Source organism: Tachyglossus aculeatus, chromosome 21 (assembly GCF_015852505.1).
Source record: "Tachyglossus aculeatus isolate mTacAcu1 chromosome 21, mTacAcu1.pri, whole genome shotgun sequence".
Classification (NCBI taxonomy): domain Eukaryota; kingdom Metazoa; phylum Chordata; class Mammalia; order Monotremata; family Tachyglossidae; genus Tachyglossus; species Tachyglossus aculeatus.
The window spans coordinates 4771501-4784057 of record NC_052086.1 but is presented as its reverse complement, the minus strand read 5'-3'; the positions used below and the strand labels follow the sequence as shown (position 1 = coordinate 4784057).

The following is a 12557-nucleotide window of genomic DNA, read 5'->3' as shown; positions in this document are numbered from 1 at the left end:
AGGCCCTGTTCTAAACACTGGGGTAGATTTAAGGCAATCAGGTTAAACACAGTCCCCGTCTCACATGGGGCTCACAGTCTCAATCCCCATTGTACAGATGAGGTAACAGGCCCAGAGTAGTGAAGTGACTTCCCCAAGGTCACACAGCAGACAAGTGGTGGAGCTGGGATTAGAACCCATGGCCTCTGGCTCCCAAACCTGGGCTCTTGCCACTAGGCCACGCTAGTCATGCTAGCTGGTACATTCATTCATTCATTCAATCGTATTTATTGAGCACTCACTGTGTGCAGAGCACTGTACTAAGCGCTTGGGAAGTACAAGTCGGCAACATATAGTGATGGTCCCTACCCAGCAAAGGGCTCACAGTCGAGAAGGGGGAGACAGACAACAAAACAAAGCATGTAGACAGGTGTCAAAATCGTCAGAACAAATAGAATTATAGCTATATGCACATCATTAACACAATAGAATAGTAAATATGTACAAGTAAAATAAACAGAGTAATAAATCTGTAAAATATATACAAGTGCTGTGGGGAGGGGAAGGAGGTAGGGCAGGGGGGTGAGGAGGAGGAGAGGAAAAAGGGGGCTCAGTTTGGGAAGGCCTCTTGGAGGAGGTGAGCTCTCAGTAGGGCTTTGAAGGGAGGAAGAGAGCTAGTTACATACATAGTGATACATACTAGTCCTGCTGCTGGACATGAACAGAGACAGGCTCTGGCTGCGGGGCCCGGGGTCGAGAGGACATGACCCTGTGGTGATTGAGCAGATGAACGAAGGGTGCCAGTCCTGGGGCCCATCCAGCTGGGAACCGTCAGCCTCGTAAACTGGAGCCCCCCTCCCCGCTGACACTGACTGCCACGTCTGAAGTGTTTCTTCTGTTTCCACCAATTAGCTTTAAAGTCCGGACCTGCTAAGCATCTTGATACCACACCCTACAGCTTATATCCTCATTACTTATTTATTTATTATTTATCTATTAATTTTATTAAGGATGCACATACATCTATAATTCTACTTATTTCATTCATTCATTCACTCATTCAATCGTATTTATCGAGCGCTTACTGTGTGCACAGCACTGTACTAAGCGCTTGGGAAGTACAAGTTGGCAACATACAGAGACGGTCCCTACCCAACAACAGGCTCACGGTCTAAAAGGAGGAGACAGTGTGGACAGGTGTCAAGTCATCAGAACAAATAGAAATTAAGCTAGATGCACATCATTAACAAAATAAATAGAATAGTAAATATTACAAGTAAAATAGAGTAATAAATCTATACAAACAGGTGCTATGGGGAGGGGAAGGAGGTAGGGTGGGGGAGATGGGGAGTAGAGGAAAAAAAGGGGGCTCAGTCTGGGCAGGCCTCTTGGAGGAGGTGAACTCTCAGTAGGGCTTTGAAGGGAGGAAGAGAGCTGGCTATTTGTTTTGTTTTGTTGTCTGCCTCCCACTTCTAGACTGTGAGCCCGTTGCTGTGTAGGGACTGTCCCTATTTATTGATGAATTGTACTTTCCAAGTGCTTCAGTACAGTGCTGTGCATACAGTAAGTGCTCAATCAATATGACTGAATGAATGTTTCCCCTTTGTGATTTATTTTAATGTTACAATGATAACAATTGCAGTATTTACTAAGTGTTTACTATGCGCTAGGCACTGTAATAAGCACTGGGGTGAATACGAGCATATCAGGTTGAACCCAGACCCTGTCCATAGAGCGCTCACAGTCTAAATCCACATTTTACAGAGGGAACTGAGGCCTAGAAAAGGGAAGTGACTTGTCCAAGGTCAAACAACAGACAAGTTGCAGAGCTGGGATTAGAACCCAGGTCCTTCTAATTCCCCACTAGATTGCAAGTTCCACACAATATACCTCCCCTACTCTACTCTCCCAAGACCTTAGGACAGTGCTCTGCACACAGAAAGTGCTCAATAAAAAGTATGGCCTGACTGCTGAAAGTTAAGTGGCACAGAACCCCCATTACAATCAAAACAAATGCACACTCAAATGTTCTCATGATCTTGTATCTACCCCTCTCCTTAGTTGGTTTGGGTTTTTTTAATCGTATTTGTTAAGCACTTACTGCGCTGGGGTAGATACAAGCGATTCAGGTTAGACACAGTCCATGTCCCGCATGGGGCTCACATTTTACAGGTGAGGAAACTGAGGCCCAGAGAAGTGAAGTGACCTCCCCAAGGTCACACTGCAGACAAGTGGTGGAGCCAGGATTAGAACCCAGGTCCTTCTAACCTGGACCTTAGTCTAGTGTTTGGCACAGAGCAGGTGTTTAACGAATACCACGTTTATTACTGTAGTGAAATTCCAAAATAACCAATTCTCCTGAACTCACTCAACAAGCTGTCTTTGGATAGGGTCAACACCGCAGTACTTGCTAAAACTGCCTCCTACACAATCACTCCTGCAGAAACAAATCATCGACAAGTTGGGCCTTAGACAGACATTTCTTATACACAGTTCTTTCTTTCTCTATTTCTTCCTCACATCCTCAGGGACCTCTAAGTTTGTAAACTGAATTTCAAGCCAGAAGTACATCCACTGCTTCCTTCCCTATGAAGCTCTTCCTCTACAAGATCATTTCACTCTGGGACTTGAGACCTCGTCCAAAATTCCTGGCGCATTTTCAATCGTGTATAAAATCTTCATCCCGGGGGGTTTCAAATATCTAACAAAAACATCAGAATCTAAGCACTGTCCATCAGAGGGAAAAAACTGAACAGAAAGGCTTATTTGGGAGATTATTCTTCTGATTTTTTTCGGTTAAATCATTTTTTTCCACTAAAAAGCCCTAGAGCTTCTCAGGAGAAGAGATATATTTTCAGATAGTGAGTGTGAACTATATAACTTTTTTCATGGAATGTGGTTGGAAAGGAACTTTTTGCTGTTCCTTTGGGGGAGGAATCATGTCTTCTCGCTCTAGCAATCGCCCAAGTGCTTAGCACAGGAAGTCTGCACACAGTAGGCACCCAATAAATACTTTTCATTCAACTGTATTTACTGAATGCTTACTATATGCAGAGCACTGTACTAAGCACTGGGAAGAGTACACTACAACAATAAACAGACACATTCCCTGTCCACAACAAGCTACTGACTGAATGACTGAATATAAAAATGTCAGCATTCTTCATGAGATCAATTTTAAAACAGACCGTAGGTAAAGGTCAAGAATTCCATGTTCAAACTTACCACCCGACAGTGACAGTACGTCACAGATAGCAGGGTCTGATTCGTGATGACTGACATCACAGGTATTCAAAGAAATCCCAGGTAGCATCAAACAATCAATAATTTATTGAGCATTAACTGTGAGCAGAGCACTGAATTAAGTGCTTCGGAGAGTTGATAGGCTAGCATTTAGCACAGGGAGCTAGCATTTGTCCAATCCCAATTAACATAATTTTAATGCAAGTCAACGGGCCCACAGTTTGTACAGTGAGGTTCCAAATGCAAATGGGAATTAATATTAACGGTGATATTTTTTTCAGTGCTTAACATGTGCCAAGCACTGAACCTAAGTACTAAGGTTAATACAACAGAGCCTGGGCCTGGGAGTCAGAAGGACCTGGGTTCTAATCCCGGCTCTGCCACTTCTTCTGCTGGGTAACCTTGTGCGAGTCACTTCACATCTCTGTGTCTCAGTTTCCTCGTCTATAAAAATGAGGATTAAGAGTGTGAGCCCCATGTGGGACAAGGACTGTGTCCAACCTGATTGACTCTATTTATTTATTATTAATCTATTTATTTATTTATTACTCTATTTATTTATTTTACTTGTACATATTTATTCTATTTATTTTATTTTGTTAATATGTTTTGTTTTGTTCTCTGTCTCACCCTTCTAGACTCTGAGCCCACTGTTGGGTAGGGACCGTCTCTATATGTTGCCAACTTGTACTTCCTAAGCACTTAGTACAGTGCTCTGCACACAGTAAGCGCTCAATAAATATGATTGATTGAATGAATGAATGATTCCAGGACTTAGAATGGTGTTTAGCACATGGTAAGTGCTTAACATGTACTATTATTATTATCATTGTTATCATCAGATTCCATCCCCATTCCATACGGGGTGCCCAGGCTAAGTGGGGGTGGTGGGGAGAATGAGTATTGAAGCCTCATTTTATAGATGAGGAAACTGAGGGAAAGAAAAGCCAATAATAATAACTGTGGGGCTCAGTGCTTGTTGTGCCAAGCACTAGACTAATTGCTGGGGGAGATACAAGATAACCGGGTCTCACATGGGGCTCACAGAGTAAGTGGGAGGGAGAATGAAGATTGAACTCCCATTTTGCAGATGAGGGAACTGATGAAGGCCCAGGGAAGATTAGTGACCTCCCAAGATCACACAGCAGGTGAGCGGCAGAGCACGAATTAGAGCCTGTGTTCTTTCCACTAGACTATGCTGCTTGGGGACTAGGTTTGCCCAAGTAATAGCCATTTGCCTGAGAAAGAGGAAAGGTATTCCTACAAGCACCTTCCCCTTGAGCAGAGAAATGGCCATGTAGGTGTGCCTTAGCTGGACACAGTCCCTGTCCCACATGGGGCTCCCGGTCTTAATCCCCATTTTCCAGATGAGGGAACTGAGGCCCAGCGATATCAAATGACTTGCCCAAGATCACCCAGCAGACAATTGGCAGAGCTGGGATTAGAACCTAGATCCTTCTGACTCCCCAGGCCTGAGCTCTATCCACTAGGCCATGCTACTTCTCTGCTGCTTTGCTGCTTTGCATAAATTCTCTAATGACGCTTTGTGGGTAGGGGACGAGTCTACCAACCCTGTTATATTGTACTCTCCCAAGTGCTTAGTGCAATACTTTGCACATGGAAAGTGCTCAATAAAAACGGTTGACTGACTGATTGAGGCAGGCTGGTGACATGAATTAAGAGCAACTAAGGAGCATCAAAACCCCACAGAGAAAACGATTTGATTATGGAATGAAAGGATCTGGCTTTCTAGGTCTGAGTGCAACAGCAGCTCCCAAATGAATAAAATGAGCTGAAGGGAACTTGATTAAAAAAAAGAACAGAGGAAAACAACGTTAACCTTATTCCACTACAAGGCATAATATCCAAACACTTTCCTGAACGACAGATCTTCTGTACATATCTGGCATAATCCAGGAGTGTCAGCTCATGATATTAGGAACGTAGGATCTCTCCAGTATAAATTGGGGTCAATTTACAAATAAGTTCTTCATGTGTTTGGGCTTGTGCGCGCATACACACGCACATACGCACATACACACACATCCTTCGTCCTTCGTCCTTGAAGCAGAAGCAGTGTAGCCTAGCTGAGCACTTAGTACAGTGCCTAGCACATTGCAAGCACTTAACAAATACCATAACTATTATTCATGCAAAGAGCCCAGGACTGGGAGTCAGAAGGATGTGGGTTCTAATCCCGGCTCTGCCACTTGTCTGCTGTGTGACCTTGGGCAAGTCACTTCACATCTCTGGGCCTCAGTTCCCTCACCTGTAAAATACGAATTAAGACTGTGAGTCCTGTGTGGGACATGGACTGTGTCCAGCCTGATTGGCTTGTATCTACCTCAGCGCTTAGTACAGGACCTGACACACAGTAAGCGCCTTGACAAATACCATTTAAAAGAAAAAAAAATCACCTACAGGTGAGCACATATGGCCAATCAATCAATGAATCAATGCTGTTGATTGAGAACTTACTGCATGCAGAATACTCTACTAAGGGCTTGGGAAAGTACAATACAATAGAGTAGGTTGATGCATTCCCTGCCCACAGCGAGCTTTCAATCTAAAGGAAGCCTAGTGCCTGGTGATGTTAGGCAGTTGCCCCCTGGCGCTGCCACCCATCTGTGAGAGGCAGTGTGGCCTAGAGGGTAGAGCCAGGGCTTGGGAGTCAGAAGGACCTGGGTTCTCATCGTGGCTCTGCCAATTGCCTGCTGTGTGAACCTGGGCAAGTCCCCTCACTTCTCTGGGCCTCAGTTCCCTCATCTGTACAATGGGAAGTAAGACTGTGAGCCCCAGTGAGGTTACATCCAACCTGATGAGCTGTACCTACCACAGCACTCAGTACAGTGCCTGGCACCTAGTAAGTGCTTGACAAATATGTGGTGCCCGTGGGGGAAGGACGTTAAGGCACTACAACCTCAGAGCCCATTGGCTAGCGACTAAGGATCCGTAGATCCTCCCAGTGGTCTGAAGCCTGATGGCCACTGCCACCAGGCTCTGGCCCAGCGTTTCCCAGATGAAGCGCCAGCCTTCTGGATTCAGTTTTCCATTTCCTTGGACAGAGTCGGAAAGGTCTTTCTCCATTACAGCATAAGGGCCCCTTGATTCCTTTCAGAATGCTCTGAGTGGACAGAGCGGCAATGCTGGAGAAATTGGATGCCTCAAAAAACGTCCGTTATTTGAAGAACACCAGCGGAGTCGATGCTGGATTGGAAAGGTGATGCCCTTGGTTCAGGATTCTGACTCCAGCAGCTGCGTGTGACTAGATCCCTGGAGAAACCAGGTGCTGCTCTTGGTTTTTCATTTATTTATTTATTTATTCATTTATTTATTTTATATTTGGTAAGCGCTAAGCCACTAGGCCTCGCTGCTTGGGGAATAAGTTTGCCCAGGTAATTGCCGTTTGCCTAAGAAGAGGGAATGGTATTTATACAAGCACTTTTTAGCAGAGGAATGATCCAGAAGGTGTGCCTTAGCTAAGCTCATCAGGTTGGTGCAGTCTTTGTCTCAGGTGGGGCTCACAGTCTTCGCCCCATTTTATGAATGAGGGAACTGAGGCCCAGAGAAGTGAAGGGACGTTTTTATGATATTTGTTGAGTGCTTATTATGTGCAAGGCTCTATACTAAGCGCTGGGGTAGATACAAGCTAATCAGGCTGGACACAGTCCATGTCCCACATGGGACTCACAGTCTTAATCCCCACTTTACAGGTCAGGGCACTGAGACCCAGAGAAGTTAAGTGAATGGCCCAAGGTTACAAAGCAGATAAGTGGCAGAGCCGGGATGATAATGATAATAATAACTGTGGTGTTTGTTAAGTGCTTACTATGTGCCAAGCGCTGGGGTGGATACAGGCAAATCGGGTTGGACATAGTCCCTGTACCACACGGGGCTCACAGTCTCAATCCCCATTTTACAGTGAGGTCACTCACACCCAGAGAAGTGAAGTGACTTGCCTAAGGCCACACGGCAGACAAGTGGCAGCATCAGAATTAGAATCCATGACCTTCTGACTCTCAGGCCCATGCTCTATCCACTGTGTCATGAGAAGCCAGATCCTTCCGGCTCCCAATCCTGGGCTCTATCCACTGTGCCACGAGAAGCCAGGTTCTTCTGACTCCCAAGCCTGGGCTCTAGCCACGGGGCCACACTGCTTCTGGTAGATGATCGAATCCTGGACACCCACAGACCTGGGTTCTCCATCCGCAGCTCTGGCGCCTTCAGCCTCTGAGCACTATTTCCTGTCCCTCCTTCTCGATCTAGCTTTCTTTATTTTGAGCGAAGGATGTGGGAAGAGTGACTAAGGCCCCATTTCCCCTCCCCGCCCTCCTTTTTGCCTCACCCAGGCCCTTGGATTTCTATCCCCTAGGCGTTTGACAGTCACCCACCCCCAGCCCCACAGCACTTATGCCCCTATCCTTATACTAGTTTGCTTGGCAGAAGCAGCGTGGCTAGGTGGATAGTGCCCGGGCCTGGGAGACAGAAAGACCTGGGTTCTAATCCCAGCTCTGCCACATGCCTGCCTAGGGCAAATCACTTCACTTCTCTGGGCCTCAGTTCCCACATCTGTAATACAGGGATTGAGACCGTGAGCCCCATGTGGGACAGGCACTATGTCCAACCCGATTAGTTTGTATCTACCCCAGCTCATAATACAGTGCCTGACACATAGCAGGTGCTTAACAAATACCACTCTAATTGTTATCATTATTGGTTCTTTATTTTCATGGCTGCCTCCACGTCTAGAATGAAAGCGCCCTGAGTTCAAGGATGGGGTCTATCAACTCTACCAGTCTGGACTCTCCTGAATGTCTATTACAGTGCACTTCACATGGCAGGTGCTCAATAAATACCACTGATAGACAGACTGACTGAAAAGGAAAAAGAAGAAGGAAATACTCCTTTGGGCAATTAGAGCCAAGGGCTCCTCTCGTATTAAAATTGGTCAATCCCTCAACAGTATTTCTTGGGCGCCGGCCTAGAGGCCAGTGGGAAAACTAGGCTTCAACCCCTGAGTGTTCTGCACACAGTAAGCACTCAATACCTATCACTGATTGATTGATTTTTATTATTATTATTATTGTATCTGTTACGTGCTTACTATGTGGCAAGCACTGTTCCAAGCACTGGAGTAGGCTGGAGATCATCACGTTGGACAAAAAGTCACTGCCGCAGGAGGTTCTTAAAGTCTAAGGAGTGGAGGTAAGTGACCTATGACCCCCGCCCCCACTGAACCCAGGACCCTTCCTCTGGTGGGCTCCTCCAGACCGGGAGCTCCTTTTGGGCCGGGAACGTGCCTAGCAACTCCCCCAAGTGCTTAGTAAAGTGCTCTGGACACAGTGAGCACGGAATCAATACCACTGATTGACTGACTGATCACCTTCCAGCCACCTTCCCGTCGGAGAGTTCGTTTTTTATCGTAGTGGTGCATCAATATTTCCTATAAACATTTCAACAGTGTTCAATTTTCATATCAAAATGACATCGCCCGTGAACTGAATTCAGCGGAAAAAGCCATCTCAATTTCCTTCGCTTTCATGCTTCTTTGGGGAAGTGATCTGTGTTTGTCTGTAAAATTGAGGAAGAACCACTTTTTTTTTTTTTTTGCTGTTTCAACCCTTGTTTTTTTATGGCACTTGTTAAACACTTAATATTTGTAAAGCATAGTATCTAAGCACTAGGGTAGATACAAGATAATCAGGTTAGAAAAAGTCCCTGGCTCACAGAAGGTTCACAGCCTAATAACCATAATTAGTATGGTATTTGTTAACCTCTCACTACGTGCCCACCATCGTTGTATCCACCTCAGCACTCAGTACAGTGTCTAGCACAGAATAAGTGCTTAACACATACCATTATCATTATTGTTATTATCATTATTATTTTTATCATTATTATTCTCTGGGCCTCAGTTCCCCCTGTAAAATGGTGATGAAGACTGTGAGCCCCACGTGGGAAAGGGACCGTGTCCAACCCTATTTCCTTGTATCCACCCCAGCGCTTAGTACAGAGCCTGGCACACAGTAAGTGCTTAACAAATACCACAATTATTATTATTTTCTTAGTGGCAATATTTTGTGGCAATTATTATTAGTAGCATTTCACAGCAATTATTATTACTCATTCAGTCATATTTACTGAGCGCTTACTGTGGGCAGAGCCCCGGACTAAGCCCTTGGGTGAGTTCAATTCAACAATAACCAGACACAGTTCCCTGCCCACAAAGAGCTTATTGCTATTATTATTATTGTTATTATTATGAGGGAAGAGAGGCGCAGAGGGCCAGATGTGACTCACCCCCGCAGGAGCTTGAAGAGCATGCAGCCCAAGGAGAACCAGTCGGCGCTGCTGTCGTACGCCGTCCCTTTCTGGAGCACTTCTGGGGCCATGTAGCCGTGGGTTCCACTGAGGGGGACAAAATGGCCATCAGGTTATCGCAATGCCCCTGACCGCCGCCTTGGTTCGTGTGGTTTGGCCCAGTGCGGACGCCGCTTGCCATTTCGCGGGTTGGGAAAGACCCTGAGGGCGGGAAGTGTCCTTGCAAGAGATTTGGGAGTCTGGGCGGGAGGGGGTGGCGGAGGCGATCTCAGCCTTTTTACACTTCCGGTTGGGGATGGAAAAGAGCAACGCATAAATAGATTAGTATGTATTTACTTATTTATGTATAGTAATATCCGTCGCCCCCTTTAATAATAATAACTGTGGCATTTCTTAAGCACTTACTATGTGCCACGCAATGCAATAAGCACTGGAGTGAATAGAAGAAAATCGGGTTGGACCCAGTCCCTGTCCCACATGGGGCTCACGCTGTCGATTCCCATTTGACAAATGAGGGAACTGAGGCCCAGAGAAGTGAAGTGACTTACCCAAGGTCTCAGAGCAGACAAGTGGTGGAGCAGGGATTAGAACCCAGGTCCTTCTGAACCACAGTCCCAGTCTCTAGCTACTAGGCCATGTTTCTCCTGGATCTCATAATATCTCTCTGGCCGTTCATTCTCAGTCTCCTTTGCCGGCTCCTCCTCCCCCTCCCATCCCCTAACTGTGGGGGTCCCTCAGGGCTCAGTTCTGGGTCCCCTTCTAGTCTCCAGCTACACCCACTCCTTTGGAGAACTCATTCATTCTCACGGCTTCAACTACCACCTCTATGCGGATGATTCCCAAATCTATTCCTCGAGCCCCGATCTCTCTCCCCCGTGCCGTCTCTCATTTCCTCCCGCATTAAAGAAATCTCTACTTGGATGTCCTGCCATCATCTCAAACTTAACATGTCCACAACAGAACTCCTTAACTTCCCTCTCAAACCCTGTCCTTCCTCCAACTTTCCCATCACTGTCAGCACCACTACACATCCTTTCTCCCAAGCCTATAACCTTGGCATTTTCTTCAACTCAATCTCCGGCATTCAACCCACATATTCAGTCTGTGACTAAATCCTGTCGGTTCAGCCTTCACTGCATCGCTAAAATCCACTTTTTCCTCACCCAAACTGCTTACCACGTTAATCCACGCCCTTATCCTATCCTGCCTGGATTCCTCTACCAGCCTCTTTGCTGATTTTCCCTGCCTCCTGTCTCTTCCCATTCCAGTCCATACTTCATTCTGCTGTCCGGATCATTTACATACAAAAACGTGAAGGCCAGGTTTCCCCACTAAATCCTGTCGGTTCAGCCTTCACCGCATTGCTAAAATCCACTTTTTCCTCACCCAAACCGCTTACCACGTTAATCCACGCCCTTATCCTACCCTGCCTGGATTCCTCTACCAGCCTCCTTGCTGATTTTCCCTGCCTCTTGTCTCTTCCCATTCCAGTCCATACTTCACTCTGCTGTCCGGATCATTTACATACAAAACCGTGCAGGCCAGGTTTCCCCACTCCTCGAGAACCTCCACTGGTTGCCCATTCACCTCCGTGTCAAACAGAAACTCCTTATCATCGGCTTTAAAGCCCTCAATCACCTTGACTCCTACCTCTTACTTCACCTCGCTACTCTCCTACTACAGTCCAGCCCACACACTTTGCTCCTGTAATGCCAAGCTACTCACCGGACCTGGATCTCACCTATCTCGCCGCCAACTTCTCGTCCACGTCCTGCCTCTGGCCTGGAACACTCTCCCTCTTCTTAAACAACAGACAATTCCTCTCCCACCTTCATAAGCCTTACTGAAGGCACATCTCCTCCAAGAGGCCTTCCCGGACTACAGGATACATGAGAACAAGATGAAATCATAAAATTGGATTGAAATGTGCGCATCCACAAATTCCCTAGGGACTCGACTCAATATGTGGGAAGAGTCCAGGACTGGGAGTCGGAGGACTTGGGTTCTAATTCCAGCTCTGCCAATTTCTTGCTCTGTGATCTTGGGCAAATCACTTAATTTCTCTGTGCCTAAGTTTCCTCAACCGAAAATAGGGATCAAATACCTGTTCTCCCTCCTACTCAGACTTTGAGCCTCATGTGGGACAGGGACTGTGTCCGACCAAATTAACTTGTATCTATCAGAATGTTTAGAACAGCGTTTGACACATAGAAATTGCTTAACAAAAGACCAAATTAAAAGAGGAAAACAAAACAAAAAAACCTAACTTCTTTAAAAACCACGGTCTTGTTTCAGGGTTAAACGGCCGCAGGTTGCTCTATTTTCCACCAGGGCTTTTTATTTCACTTCAGAAACAGTGAAAACCAAGTCCAAATTTACATACAGGAAAATGGAGTCGTCGAGAATGTAATCGCAGTAAAGCCCCAGTAATTCACAGAATGAATATCCGTTCTCCCTCCCTAGACTGTGAGCCCCGCATGGGACAGACACTGTGTCCAATCTGGATATACTGTTTCTACCCCAGTACTTAGTTCGGTGTTTGGCACATCGTGAGCGCTTACCAAGTACCACAATAATTATTATTGTTACTGTTATTATAAATCTTGACTAAGGCGGAATTCAGATTGAAAAAGATTTTTTACAATTCCCTACTTGTATGTTTTTCTATGGGTCCCTCACCCACATCCTGCCTCTGGCCTGGAATGCACTCCCTCCTCAAATCCAGCAGGCAATTACTCTTCCCCCTTCGAAACCTTATTGATAACACATCTCCTCCAAGAAGCCTTCCCAGACTAAGCCCCTTGTTTCCTCATATTCCACTCCCTTCTGTGTTGCCCCGACTTGCTCCCTTTATTCATCTCGCCTCCCAGCCCCACGCCACTTATGTACACATCTGCCATTTATTTACTTGTATTGATATCTCTCCCCCCTGCCTCTAGACTGTAAGCTCGTTATGGGCAGGGAATGTGTCTGATTATTGTTCTGTTGTGCTCTCCCAAGCGCTTAGTACAGGG

General features: G+C 46.0%; 1 protein-coding gene across 2 annotated transcripts in view; it reads right to left on the bottom strand.

Annotated features, from left to right (window-relative positions):
• Positions 1 to 12557, bottom strand: part of GRK3 (G protein-coupled receptor kinase 3) — a 151243-nt gene that overhangs the window by 22935 nt on the left and 115751 nt on the right. For both annotated transcript variants that reach the window (XM_038763157.1, XM_038763158.1), the window contains one exon: positions 9523 to 9630. In XM_038763157.1, coding sequence (XP_038619085.1) covers positions 9523 to 9630 — 108 coding nt within the window. The remainder of the gene's footprint in view (positions 1 to 9522; positions 9631 to 12557) is intronic.